Below are 15,399 nucleotides of genomic sequence, written 5' to 3' on the forward strand. Positions count from 1 at the left end.
CCTTAGACAGACTGAAAATCCCCAAGGATCTGTTCATCTTCTCCTCATCATCCATATTCCCCCAGCAACACACAAGTGCTCCTTTCCTTTTCCAGGAAAAAAACCAAACCAAACCAAAAAAACCCACCAACATAAAGAACCACAGAGAAGATCCAGGTCTGCTCCCCTAAGAGACAGTTTTTGAATTGCTGTATTTCCCATCCTCTCTGGACACATGGAAGGAAAAGGGCAATGCCTGGGAACAAGTAACAGGCTACATCATCCAGATGCAATACAAAAGTTTATTCAAATATAGACTTATGCTATAAGAGAGAAAGTATACAATTCAAACGATGCTGGTCTTTCAAAGATCAGGATTTGTCTGGATTTTATGCAGATCCAACTTGCAGCCAAAGGAATAAAGAGATGATTCACCCACAATTCTCTAAAGATATTTCCCTCACTAGCCAACTGTAAGAAGAAATTTAAGATCTTCTTTATATGCAGTAAATGAAGCAGAGCACAGCTGCCGCTAGGGTACAGCTGATCCAGAGAAGCCAGACACAATAACCATCAGTGCAGCACGATGACACGAAGGTGGGTTTAGGCAAAAAGAAGTGAGCTTTTCACTCAGGCTTCCCCTTCCAAACGGAGAATACAACACGTGATCTATACAGAGGACTGTGAACGCCACAGGAATGTTTACATGGAAACTTCCTGCAGACCAGGACAAGGGGCATTTCTGATTAACCCCTTCAACATGTCAACAAGCTGTGAAACATCTCTCTCTCTGTAAGAGCCCCAAAACAAACACAGCAAAACTTACACTGATTTCTAACTTGTTCTGACGGGGTTAATCTCACAAAGTTTCTGAGGAGAAGTCCATTCTCCCGGCCTCAGAAACACCACTCAGACTCACTTCAACAGAGTTGGCAACTGAAGAGACAAAACTTTAAAAACACATTCAGCATTGCTTATTTAATGGTGGGGAGCCACAGAAAAGTGTTGCAATACAGCAAGGCTGTTCCTCCCCACAAGGCTTCCCTGGTGGCACAGACACGCGCGAAGCAGCAGCTGCTTCTGGGGGGCTCCAGTCATAGCCTGTTTCACGTCACGTACAAAAGGAAAGGGAATTTTAAAAAACCCACCTGATCTCAGTCATTGCCTAGCTGGGAAAATAGGGGAATGCCAACTACGCAACCGTTAGAAATGATTCACCGCACCTTCTATGAAAAAACTTATCTTTGCAAATGGACACCACACTGACTAAATTGATTTGGAAGTAAGAGCCAGCCATAGCAAACCCATGATGGAATCTATCTTGACATGAAGAGTTGAAGACATTTAAAATAATTTTTTGTTTAACCACTAGTGTGTGGGTGGCTCAAGTCCATTCATATCTCGGCAAAAGCACAAAACAGTCTGACATTTTTTTGGTATTCCACACCAGCTGGATGACTCGTGCTGTTTCACCATCATTTTATACTGGTATGTACTGGTGCTGCCACAGAACGAGGTGTTTCTACCTTCTCCATTCCCTCAGCCTTTCATTCCTAGCCTTGCCTCCTTGCTGGCACAAGGAGAAAGACTGAAGTGGATGAACTGAGCCATTGTCACAGCCTTTAGCTTGCACCAGTCCCCTGCTCAAGTTAGAGCACAGAGGTTTGTCACGGCACAAAAATTCAGCCAGGACATGGAACAGGAATGAGACTGGCAGCAAGTGAGGCTACTGGGATCACCGTTTCCCATTGGCAGCACTGAGTGTGTCAATTTACTGGATTGTGAAACTACCACGTTTTATGAGATTTATCTCTCAGTCTGGGGTATTGCAGCAAAACAAGAGGCAGAGGTTGGTTTTAAAAAACCAGAAGTATAGGAACTATTGTTCAAAAAAGAAATTAAAAAGATTGGTTTTGTTATTTTAAACTATTTATTTTAAAATAATTTTTAAAAGTGTGACCTCAGACTTCAAAATTCTGGCTTACACAGCCAATAAAATTTGAAATAGCAGTAGTAATAAACCTGAAAAATGGGGGCTTTCTGAAAGAGTATTAATGTTATTTCAACTTTTGTACATACATTTATAAACAGAAATGTATGTTTTTCTTCCAATTTCAGTGCACAGACAGACTACAAGCCTCAAAAGCACGACAAAAATCAGGGAAGGAATTCATTATTAGTACTTACAGATTTACTATGTTAAACATAACATAGAAATAATCATTATGATTGATTACAAAACAAAGAAACCATAGCTAAATAACTATGTCCTTTGATAAGAGCAATAAGAGTAATTCAAATGAGCATTCTGAAATAATTTTCAGGTCTATAACAGATCTAAGGGTATGACAAGTTTCAGATCACAGAAGGGTCAGATCACTTCAGCATATTTCTCCTCAAATCTAAACAGGAAATATGTCGGCAACTGGAAATAAAAATAATGGTATTGCTTAAATTCTTTAACAATCCAAAATGTTGACTGATCTACATGCCAAAAAAGAAAAAGAAAGTAATATACAAAGGAGATACACGAGCAAATCCATAGCGGACTTTTAAATACAAGGCAGGCTGTTATGTTCATGCCAACACATGGAATTTGGAAAAACAAAACAAACACAACACCCTACCAAAAACTATTTAAAATCACTGCAGAAAAGGCTGCTTGTCACTTCTAAACATAAAGTTTATGCTCACTCACCAGGAATGGTGGCGAGACAATAAAATCAAAAAGTGCAAAACTACAGTATTCAACACATATTGTTTCCAGAAGTATTCACAATAGTTTAGGCTTTGTACAATAGAAAAAGCAGTCCTTCCCTTCTCCATATTAAATGACGATATACCCAAGTGCAAGGAAAGAGCAAATTCTAATTAACAAAATATTACACCACACTTAAGTATTATGTAACTCGGCCCTAAGTATCAGACACAGTGTTTTCACCACCAGAAGAACAGCTTTTAGAGAAGTGAAAACATTCACTTTTTAACAGTTTCATAAAATCCAGCGTGATGGTGGTTGCTTTGTTTTCAGCAATGTTTCTTGGTATCAGAAGAAAAACACAGGAATGAGCATTAGAGTGTGAGAAATAAAATTCAGCTGTCAAACTGAAATCCTGCCAATTTTTTTAAGGCGCCTTGTTGGAGCACTCTTAAATCTGTTTGTTGCTGTGCCCGAAGGGTTTGAATATTTCCCCCCCGCTCCCAGTTTCAGAGCTTGGAAATCCCCTTCAAACCCTTAAGCAGGAAGGCTTTCTCAGTATTGTGTATGGTATCACTATGTACTCTATGCACAATTTGTTTACCCTCTGTTACATGCTTCTAAAGTTAACAAATAATCCAGGAGTCACAAACTCCTGTAGCTGCAGCCTCCAGAGATACCATCATAAACAGGAAGGTACTCACAGGTACATCGACAACCTGGCTGAGATGTGCTCCGCGTTGCCTGTTCGCAGTCCCCGTCACAGCAGGTAGTGCTGCCGCAGGACTTGCTCCTGCCTGCCCACATCAGAGAGCAGAGGGTCAGTCAAGCCCAGTGCAAAACCTGGACCTCAACCATCCAGGCAGCGCAATTCTGAAATGTCCTTCCTGAGCACAATGAACGTGGAGAGAGGAAAAAGCAGTTTGTGCTGCTGTCCTCAATGGAAAAATGCCCTCATCTTTGCAAGGCTGCCATATCCTAAGTGCAAGAGTATAGAAATGGACCATACCAAGCCTCCTTTTAAAACAAACAAAAAAGCCGTGCAAAGGCATAAATATTTTGAATTCACAGTGCTTTCAGAATTAAAAACACTACTTTGGAACCTTCTCATCTCAAGGCAAACCACTTAACAATGCTAAACCAGGAAAAGTTTTACGTGAATGCTTAAATACAATGTAATGGGCATTACAGAAAGGCAGGGGAATGACATAATGAACTGCACAGAAAAGACAGCGTCCCAAGTGAGGCAGACTAGCACTTAATTACAGAGAGTCCATAAAGAAAGACGCTACATGAACATCAGACAGTCAGATATATCCCCATGCTGCTTTCTCTGCTATGCTGGTACAAATGTTTGAAGCAAATCTAAACATCCACAAGAAAACAAAACATTATTTTGTCACCAACGTTTGTCCCCTGCTTACCACAGGGCAATGCTCACTTCTTTCCTGGCACACTTGCAAGAGCCAAAGGGGACAGGAATGAACCGCTTGCAGCGTGGAAAGGCGTGTTATGCTAGTTTAAAAATCTTGCCACCACCAAACACTTGTGCTAACTAATATTTGCAGTCTCAAGAGAAATAGCAACTGTTCTGGGGGACAGAATAGTACCACATGTTCTACCTCTATTTTAATACTTCCAGTAACAATCCAGAGAACAGGCCTGTCAGTTTGACCTTGGTGCCAGGGAACATTATGGAGCAGATCAACTTGAGAGCCATGACGTATGGGGCAACCATGCGATCAGGTCCAGTCAGTATAGGTTTATGAAAGGCAGGTCCTGCTTGACTGATTTCCTGCTATGACAAGGTAACCTGCTTAGTGGATGAAGGCTGTGGATGTTGTCTACTTGGACTTCAGTAAAGCCTTTGACATTGTTTCCCACAGCATTCTCCTGGAGAAACTGGCTGCTCATGGCTTGAACAGGCATACCCTTCACTGGATAAAGAACTGGCTGGTTGGCCGGGCCCAAGAGTTGTGGTGAACGGAGTTAAATCCAGTTGGCGGCCGGTCATGAGTGATGTTCCCCATGGCTCAGTATTGGAGCCAGTTCTGTTTAATCTCTTTATCAACCATCTGGATGAAGGTATCAAAAACGCCATCAGTAAGTCTGCAGACAACACCAAGCTGGGTGGGAATGTTGACCTGCTGGAGGGTAGGAAGGCTCTACAGAGGGATCTAGACAGGCTGGATCAATGGGCTGAGGCCAATTGTATGAGGTACAAGAATGCCAAGTGCCAGGTCCTGCATTATAATGAAAACCTATATTAGACAATTCCACACAGGCCTCTGCAGCATTAGAAGAATCTGGTTTTGACCAAAGCTGGAGACCAGCTCCTCAACTTAGAAGGACCTTTGGTAATGGACCAAAGTAGCAAATGGTAAAGGAGCATTCGATAATGCCTAAGTTGCAAGAGATAACATTTCAAAGTGTCTTAAATCAACACGTGCTCATACTAATCTTAGTTTAGAAGTATTATCAAAGAATTTAGCAATATTCAGAGACAGAGAACACTTTAAAAAAGGATCATAGTGTATGCAGTCTGCATTACATAAGCATCTCTCAAGATTCTACTTAGTGGAATGCATGACCTGCAAGTAAAGGACTGTGTGTCCAAGAAGTTCCTGATAAAATAATCTCCTTTAAAAATTAGGTACCTAGATAATTCAGATTAGTTTAATTCTTTAGATAACAGTTACTGTTCTGACTTCATGTTTATGGTCCTGTGTGCCTCTGTGATCAGCTAATGAACAGGAAAAAAGAAATACTTTATCAATTTTTTCTATTTCTATTTCTTCTTATATGTTCTAGCTAATGTAAGGAAGATACAGATCTGAGAAAAATCACTGCATTAGCAAACCATGTTTATATTTTGCTCAGCAAGATCTTCAGAGGATATATAGTGGAAATAAATTACAATTAGCAACTGTATTTTAACCAAGCAACTGGTGTTCAAAAAAATAAGATTAGAACCTGTTTTTTCTTATTTGATTGCACTAACTGGAATATGAAGATTGTGTCATGTTAGAATAATTTCCTAATACAGAGATGACAAATTTGTAGTTTAAAAAGACTGTGGAGGACAAAAAAGAGGTTTAGATAGTGGACTGGAAGAAAGAAGCATTCTTTCATTGCAGGGTGGCCTAATTTTGCTGCACGACCAATTGATAGCAAAGGAGACCAAGTGACCCTAACAAGGTCCCAACTCATTTCTTGCTATACGAATCAAGAAAAGGAAGGCTATGGACCACCCCAGAAGATCTGACCCACCCCCAGATAAGATACTCTAACACTGAGGTAATTGAGGGAAAGAAATATCTGCTGAATTTATAATGTTTTAATCTAGATCTATTTCTTGCTGCTAAGGAAGCAGCTTAGTCTTTTATCCTCCTGCCAAAAGACTCACTGTGCTTCTGTTTACTTCCATTATCAGCAGCCTCTAGGGTAAGGGAAGATGCAAGAGAAACGTTAGAAAAATTTCAACTGCCTTTGTCTCTCACCACCCGTTTCCCATTTGGTCTCCCCTCTTCCCCTCCTTTTTCTTCCTCCCAGAAGTTCCCTCTCCTCTAGCAGATCATAACATAAGAAGAGTGTATCACCAACCCTGAATTACATGGAGACGGAAGGACAGAAAGTAAGCAGGATAGAGGCTGCAGTGCTCTCAGACTCTGTCTGGGCACTCCACTACTGCAATTGTCTCAACACCCACCATAAACCATTATCTGTCTTCATGCTTACCAGATACACAAGATTCAGTAGTGGATTGAGCTCTGAGGCCAGTGTTCTTTCCCACCCCCAAACTAACCCTAGTTCTAGCCAAAACACTGCAAGTGAAACAAACCCACAGCTAGTCCTGAGCCGCACTCTGACCAGCTCTCCTCCATCCTTGTGGATGTTACAAGATCTAGCAGCAAACCTGGTGCTCAAGGCAACACAGGATTCTGCTGTACTAAATACTAACCCTAACATGACCAAGGCCAGTGGCCTGTATTTAGCAGAGAACTGGGGAAAAAAAAAAAAAAGCACTGTTCAACCCTATCTGTAAATGTTGTGTCTCATCTTTGCACGTTTTCACAGATCTATGACTGCACAGGGCTCTTCATGATCCGAGTGTCTTCAGGCTTGATATCAGCTTATTTAATTTTAATTGCAATGCTAACCCTATCCTTATCCACAAGCTAATAACCATATCCTTCCAATAACTAAAAATTATCCACGAGGCAACAATGGACTTCATCACCAAACTGCTGTTCTGCAAAACCTGTAGAATTAACCTGTTCAGCACTGGCCATCCTATAACCAAACAACAGTTATAAGTTTTTTGATCCATGTTGTTGCAGACTAAGTAACACATTTGATGTGTTACCTATTGATGCCATCTCTAAGCTAATACTCTGGTCTAACCGCACTCGAATTGAGTGAGTGCTTCAAGTATTTTAACTCCTAGATAGTAACTCTTACACTAGTCTCATCCATAGCCCAACACCAGTGCATACCCAAAATGCTACCAAGAAGCCCTTCATCTCCACCAGCACTCCCTCTTAATGAACCTGTAGGACTCCAAAAATAACTCAAGTTCTCCAGCTCCTGCTGTCCAAAACACTAATCCTTGAACACCACACTTTCAGGACTTTCTGGATCCAGCAATAACAGGTTCTCCAATCCTTGCTATCCTGAAACCCCAGCCTATCTACAATCCAGTAACTCATATTCATCCAAAAATTAGTCATAACTTGCTCATCTAAGCCAACCTCAGCGTTCATCCTATTATTGGGCCTCCTAGAAGAGAGGAAGGAAAAAAAAAAGACAACAACGACACCAAAAAAAAAGGCAAGCAAGCTCAGAAGTCTCTACCACCTTGAAGCCTAGGCTTAGCCTTAATCCTAACCCTAACTACAGCTCACCACCCCTATACCCTTCTCCAGAACTAACAGAAAGCTTTCAACCCATGCTGGCACCAGCAGGATTTTCATCCTGACAGCAGGGTTCTTGCAGAAGCTAACTCTGAATCTAGGTGCTATAATTTTAAACCCAGCTCTAGCAAAGTGACCCACCCTGCCACAGAACCAACAAGAGGACTTTCAGTCATTCCCACCTGAGAATAAACGACAGGAACTGTTCCTGCCCAAAACAGCCTCCATCCCAGCGCAAGGGGCTTCACAGCATTCAGCAACATGCCAAAATTTTGCACTCCTGCTGTAGAGGACAAACACTTAACTGTGAATCTGATCCCTTTGCTGCAACATGGCACACATCTGGGAGAAATTCTTCCACAGGAGAAATTCCACCCAGCCTTCTTCCTTCCATGATTCCTCACCTCAGAAAGTTCTTTGCTCCCTGGCAGTGACAGGGAGGAGGTAACATCTATGGGAACAGAGGTAGAGGAGGCAAACAGCAGACACAGCCTGGGCTGTGGCACACACTGTGCACACAGTATCAGCTGTTTGCTGGGAAAGAAAGGGTTTTCTGCTCTTCAGCCTCTGATCTTCTCAGGAGACACAGCAGGCCTAACTGAATTAACTAGCCTTCTCTTTTTCCCTGGGCACAGGTCATGACATCCAGGTGCAAGATGGACAGCCATAGTCACCCAGGCATCTCAGGGCAGGTGAGGGTAGCTCACCTTGGAAACAGCTCCAGTGCAGGCAATTTAGCTGGCTTGGACCACAAGCTGAGAGTCAGTGAAGCAGGCAGAAGAATGAGTAGATCACACTGGAAGTTGGGAGTGAAGGGTCTGCCAAATGGGGTTAGGGCAGACTGTGTCAGATACAGTCTTCTTAGAGTTTGGAGTACATAGTTTTTTTGGAAGTAATAAACTACTCCATTCAGAACAGGACTGACATATACCACACAGGGCTTCAGTGCAAACCATGGAGTTGGGAAACATGCATGCATGGAAGGAGAACCAAAGCATTATAGAAAAGAAAAAGCATCAATCTATAAGTAAGAGATAGAGCTTTAGAGCTTTATTTTCAAGGCTCCTTGGAAACAGCACAACCTCATTCAGTTGCAAAAATAACACTGAGATGAATGGGTCACTTTCTCTTCCCCCTCCAGTCTCCTATATTCTAGAAGAACATGTAAAATCCCTTTGCACACTTAGCCCAGATCTAGTGTGGGGACTTTACATGCCCACAAACCCATCTCTTCCTGCCCTCTTGCCAGCACATGCACATCTCCCTTGTGCTTCCTTCCCCTTGCACGGCAATCCTTGCAGGCTTATCAGGGCTATGAAATAGCCATGAAGGGAATGCAATTACTGCATTTGCATATTTGAGAGCAACACCCGGGAGCAGCTATCACATCCAAGTTATCACAGCAAAAGCTGATTCTGCCTCACAGTATACCAATTAGATCATCTCGGGCTCAGTGTCATAGCTACCAATTAAATGCAGACAGAGTAAATAGACATCTGACTGAAAACATTATATAGACATCAGTACATAAGGTGACAGTCTTTATACAACTGTTTTCTTTCTTCAGCAGCCTGCAAACTTGCAACTTGCTATTTTAGATAATCATACAACATACTAATGGACCTTTCAGTAGCTGTGCACGAAGATCTGAATCGATGTCTATTTTTAGTATGTAACAGGTATTTCCTTTTCACAGATAATCAGTTTTATAGTTCATGCAAACCATCTTTTCAATGTATTTGTAAACAGTGTTCACTACCATTCTGATGTACAACCCTAAGGTGTTTGATATTCTTTCCTAAAACTAATTACAAAAAAGATTTTTTTTAAAATCACAGCACAAACGACTATTTTTGGGGGATCCTCAGCAAATCAAATCTTTGCTCCTAATTTTCTAATCTGATCGTATTTAAGTAAGAGAAATAAAACCAAATAAAACAATGATGCTGTTGCAAAAGAAAGACAAAGACTATTCCTTGGTGAAAAAAAAAATATTCCAAATGCATTACATATTCAGTTTGAAATATTGTTGGAAAAAAATGTTTAGAGCTCAAAAAAACTCAAACTGTTTCCCTGAATAATAATTTCATTGCAAGAAACACAGATATACTAAAAAAAAAAAAACAACTAACTAGTTAGGAGGAAAGAAGGAATAGAAAGCTAAATTGTTTTCTATTTGAATTGTGGCTACTACAAAAAAAGCGACTGACTAAAAAATGGAAACTCCCCCTCTCAGATATACTTGCTTACACCCTATTTTCAGCCTCTTCACCTAGTTTCCCCTCTGGAAAACCCTGGCTGCAGGAGAAGTCACACAGTCTTGCATGCCTAAAATGGGCAGCATCTTTTCATCACCACACGTCTGCTTTCACAGCACAAAGGCAACTAAAAAGTCCCAAGCATATTTCTGGAAGCATCTGACACATCACGACACTGTTTTGCCTCTACTCCCACATCCATGTTCAAAATCCACCAGGGGAGCAGACTTTAAGCTGCACCGCCAAAAGTAAACACAGCGAGTTCATCTCTGTTCAGCCTCCTAGTGACAGCCTGACAAAAAGGAACTGCAACGGGGTCAACCTGGAACCAGCAAGTTGGGTGGCCTCAAACTGGGAAATGACAGAATTTCAGCTATTGCAGGGACTAACAAAATCTACTGGCATGAAAACTTAAAATAGCGTATTGAGTCTTTGTTTCATTAGATTGCACTCATTTGATCCATCAGGTTCTCAAACAGGAGGAACATCATTTCCACTACTGCTCAGCTTGGGCGTGAATGTCCTGTTACCCAGAACTCCTCTTGGAAATCTCCCCACCTTTTACTGCTACTGCTAATCTAGTGCGTATACTTGACAAATTTTAAATTTTAGAGCCAGCAGTCACCACAGGAAACAGAAATGAAGCTTCATAGACTAGACAGTCAACTGGTTAAGGAATTAAAAGTTTTGTTGTTGTTGTTGCTTTCTTTATTAAACCAACCTCAAGCATAATTTTCACAAACACTTTTAGACAACAGACGGAATTAGTTGTACAGTGTGCAAACACATCCTTCTGTTTATCTTGTAATATTATAGAACACCACTAACCATAAAAAACTTAAAATTATTACTGCGTTTTTAAGGATAATTCCATTCACCTGTATAATTCACAGCTAGATCAGCTAAAAGTCCTGAACTGAGGAGAAAAATCTGTGGAGATTAGATGTCTGAACAACAGGCTGCATGTACTACAAGTACCCCAAACACTAACTGTTTCAGACTGTTACACACACGCAAGGTCTGTTTCTGCAGAAAGCCTGTAGAACTAAACCTAGTGTCCTCTTCCATATTGTCAGAACAGGTGCAGAACTGAGGTGCCGGCTGCAGCAAAATGCCACCAACACTTAGAAATGCAAAGCACACCCACCCCGCGCTGTAGCGTGGGCTCCATCTAGCGAAGAAAGCTCAGCTTCACTTGTGTTACTTCTGCTGCATCACTGAGCTCCACACAAAACGGGTAAGAAACAGGAACTGCAATATATTACCGTGTCTGGGAATTATGCCCTCTCATATGTTAACAATGACCTTTGAAAAGCCTGATACTCCTGATATCTACTGTAATTATAAATATGAAAGTGCATCTTTGGTAATTGATTCGTTGGTTGGTGGGCTGTGAAAGTTGACTGAGCAAAATGATAATTGGCTCTTTATTGTTTCTGGCAAGCAGCTTCCCAACTGAAAAAAATCAAATATTCAGCACATAAATGTAAGCTTCAGATATGATACTGAATTATTATCACTAGCACTCCTATTCTTTTTCAGGCTCAAAGTACCAGATGTCTTATTTTGTCCTAGTTACTGGGTTTTATTCCTTATTTAAAACTTAGCTTTTGAAGGATCAAAATATTTCCATACCTTTTTAATGTTTTAATGTAAAAAAAAGGTCCATTTTAATTTTTTCAGTATCCATTAACAACTGATTGAAAATACATGAACAAAGACAATGTGAGAGAGGTCAAGACTTAGGCCCATTTTATAAACACAACTGAAAAAGATACATAGGATAGTACAGTATCTAATGTTTAAAGCACAGAAAACGAGATCTGTGGTGTTTTCAAAGTACTTGAACATTGATTGTATATTACCCTCCAAGCCTATTAACCTGACAGAGTGCAAGAGCTACCTGTGGGGTTGTCTTTCTGAAAGTGTCAGTTCCATGTATCACGTCCTTTATTATTCTTTCTCTGAGACCTTTATATTCCTCTTCAGTGAGGTTACTGTCCTCCAACTGATGGTTGCAAACTGGGCACTGTCCACTGTAATAGCAAAGAAATGAGAAAATAAAAGGTTAAAGGTTTTCACATATGAAATACCTTAAATTTTACTAACTTATTGGATGTTTGTGGATGAGCACAATTCTTTACAAGAACTCCAACACAGTACAATCATCATAAAACTAGTTGTACTCTTTCTGGGATGCATCCAAAAACCTACTAAAGTCACTAGAAATATTTTTATGTGATTTAGTGAGATCAAGATCAAAGATTTAACTCTAGAGACGTTTGAGGATTTAGGACTAAAACTCGGCATGACAGCTAGGCCTTGAGAGATCAGAGTTCAATTCCCAGCATTACCACAAATTTCCACAGCTGTAATATTTGGAAGTTTCCCTACTTCCCTACTACACAGGAAAGTCGCAATGTATACACGCAGCCCAGATCTCAATGTGGGAAGGTGATGGAGTTGCACTGGCCTTGCCAGGACCTACGAAGTAGCTACAGGTATACTAGCTGAAGCTAGCACGCAGGCCACCGAGCCTCGGTCTGGCTATAAATCCTTTCCAAAGTGTTACAACAAGAAAACGCACCAGTGACATGCTCCACTACTGTGCCAGTGACTGCTCCTACAAAAAAGCTAAGCTATCTTATCAAGGTTTGGAACAACCAAACTTGTCACAGGTGTAGGAATATCCAGAAGGAAAAAAGGGGTAACATAAATCTGCTGTATGGTTGGAAAAGCAAGTAATGAGAAAGAGTGCCTTCTTGCACCACTTGTCTTTTGATATCGGACTTCCCCTTCTTTCTAAGTTGTTTGTTCAGATCTCTCTAAGGTGGTCAAAGTGAACAGACTGAGTGGAGAATGTGACTAAACCAGAAACACTGTTTGCTTTGAAAGCCCTCAGCAATACTATGTCACACTGGCACTGAGTGTCTGTATGATGCCCACTTCCACCAGAGATTTTCTAATATCAGGTTGACTGCACCCACACAGAAAGCAGCTTTACATTGCTATCTCCTGGCAACCAATCACTACTTGTTTCTTTATTGCTAAGAAACTTTCACTCCTGCTTTGTAGCAGGGGCTAAATATCATCACATAGATCTAGGAATGTGGACTACTCCAGATGAAAAAGCTCTGCAGCTACATTCAACCAGAGCCAGAATCACCACTCCACCACGCACAGCAGTGTCAGTGACTGATTACGTGCAGCACTGCAACAGTTTCCTTTGTCATTCACATTGTCTACTTTCCAGTACTCTCAGTTTCCCTGTTGCAGGGCCAGCAGTTGTGGTCACCACTGTGGTTCTGCAAATCCCAAATCATACCTTGTTTTGTCTCTGACACACACAAGAACTCTCCACCAATCCCTCCATGCATGTTTAATCCTAAGAGACCAAAGAGACTGAAAATCCACCTTAAAAGATTAGAGAATAGCACAATAGGGGATGTGAAAAAACAGACCACAGACTCTTTTGTTTCCTCAAGAAAAGTGCTGACATATCACAGCAGATCCTGAAAAATTTTCCAGAACAGCATGAGTGACGCAACACTACAGAGAACACACAGACCCCTGCTAGCCAAGAGACTCAATTTTTTGTCTAACCAACATAGTGCTGCAAAAACTCCCAGCACTGGGGAAGGCCATCAAAACAAACCACAACCAGAGCGCCATGTCAACTGCTGTGAGTTGGGTTTTTGTTCCTACAACACACAATTCCAAGATGTGAAACAAGACAGGCCTAACTTCCATGGCCACCTCTGGATTTTTGTATGATCTCCCAGAACTATACCTTGAGAGAGAGAACAAGCATCTTTTTTAATATCTAGCCTTTCTTTGTTGTTTCATGTTCCACACTCATGACCTCTGCACTAACACATAGTCTGAAGGAAATCAAACTGGAACTGTCATCGCTTCCATGTCCCATATGTTAATTCTTCTCCTTACTACTTGTCTCTCCCGTTAGCCCCTATACACTAAACACATACCAACACAATGCACAACTCCATACCTGTGGGCTCAGCACAAAACCAGCATGTAAGGTGAGGTAACAGCGGAGGACTGAGACAAAACAATCAGCATCTCAGTACTTGAATTGTCAACTACATTGAGCCAACCTTTTTCCCCTAAAAAAAAGTTTTGCAGTTGAAGTTTTGCAGATAAACTTTCTAAAGATAAACCAATCAGCTACAAATATACATAGACTTCATGTCCCACGATCTCATTTGTGGGTTAAAACTGGAAATTTTTCCAATTTCTACTGTGTGAAAAAAGGAAAAAGTCAGATAGGACATTAATATACTCTAAGGAAATCCAGTGTCAGTCATGCCTAGGTCCTCTTGAAAGTCCGTAAGCACTTCTTCCAGGAATATCAGATGTGAAATCCAGTTTACATCTTCATCACCAGACTGGACATTCCAGCCATGGTACCAAGAAGATGAGCAGAATCTAGTAGCTTCTCCAGCAGGTGCTAAAATCACACTTAGTCTGAATGGGTTTTTGGTTCTTCATGGTTGACAAAACAATTACTTTTTTGCTGCTTGCTCCCACTTAAGCTTCTCTTACATGCAGTATATGTTGTTGATGTTTCACATTTTTCCTTTCTATCGTGCTCTGTTTAGAGGCCTATATTCACCCAGCTGGGCATAGTTTGAACTGAAGGAGTAACCATTCTTCTCTAAATTCATCCAAATACCTTATTTTCACAAGCACAATCTCGAAACTGATTTGTAGGGTTTGAGCTTTAAGTGTTACAATGGAATGAGTTATTCTCCCCTGGCTGTCTCCACACAGAGATCCTAGACATGCCAAAGCTAAGTCATTGTAATTTTCTAAAACCATGGCAACCAGAAAGGTTAAATTCACCCAACAATCGATGTCTGGTATACATAATGCAGTCTTGGCTTATGGTCTGTGCATTAATTGCAATGCTGACAGTGTATTCACTGAATAGTAAGAAGTTACGCATGGAATCCCAACAATGGACATTCATTGCTGCACATGAACAATACGCTCCACATGCTCAACCCACGGTGGCCACTGCAGGCTTAGCCTACATATTAATATAAGCAATGAGACTGGCTGCTCATATAGTTGTGAAGCTACCACTAAATACATCTAATTGCACTAAGGAACTTCACAGTTTGCCAACAGAGAAGAAAGGCATAGTGAACTGTTATCAGACTATTTCAAAATCATTAAGCCTGAAGTTTAAGGATCTGTCCCACAGTTAACTTGGATCCTTCTGCAACTACCACGCTTAGATTATTTGAAAAAAGAAAAACCACCACCTCCCCATACCCCAACAGATCAACCCACCCCAACCACCTATCGACAGCCAAAGCTCTTGAAGCCAGTTTCATCTTGTGAATTCTCAATCAGGATTCCCAAAGGAAGCAGAGGCGAAGCAGGCAAAAGAAACACTCAGCATCTTGCAAGACCGGACCCTCAGTCTAACTGCTGCTGTTTCACAACCATACCTTTAAACTACCTTGCAGTTTTTGTAACTCCTCATTGATCATTCCAGGATCTCATGCTGAGAAATTCCCAGACA

At 41.0% G+C, this 15,399-nt stretch overlaps 1 protein-coding gene across 3 annotated transcripts in view; it reads right to left on the reverse strand.

The window, feature by feature from the left end:
- Positions 1–15,399, reverse strand: part of PRORP (protein only RNase P catalytic subunit) — a 51,273-nt gene that overhangs the window by 29,799 nt on the left and 6,075 nt on the right. For all 3 annotated transcript variants that reach the window (XM_065636797.1, XM_065636798.1, XM_065636799.1), the window contains exon 4: positions 11,752–11,884. In XM_065636797.1, the coding sequence (XP_065492869.1) occupies positions 11,752–11,884 (133 nt within the window). The remainder of the gene's footprint in view (positions 1–11,751; positions 11,885–15,399) is intronic.

The sequence above is a fragment of the Caloenas nicobarica genome, chromosome 5 (genome assembly GCF_036013445.1).
Source record: "Caloenas nicobarica isolate bCalNic1 chromosome 5, bCalNic1.hap1, whole genome shotgun sequence".
Taxonomy (NCBI): Eukaryota; Metazoa; Chordata; class Aves; order Columbiformes; family Columbidae; genus Caloenas; species Caloenas nicobarica.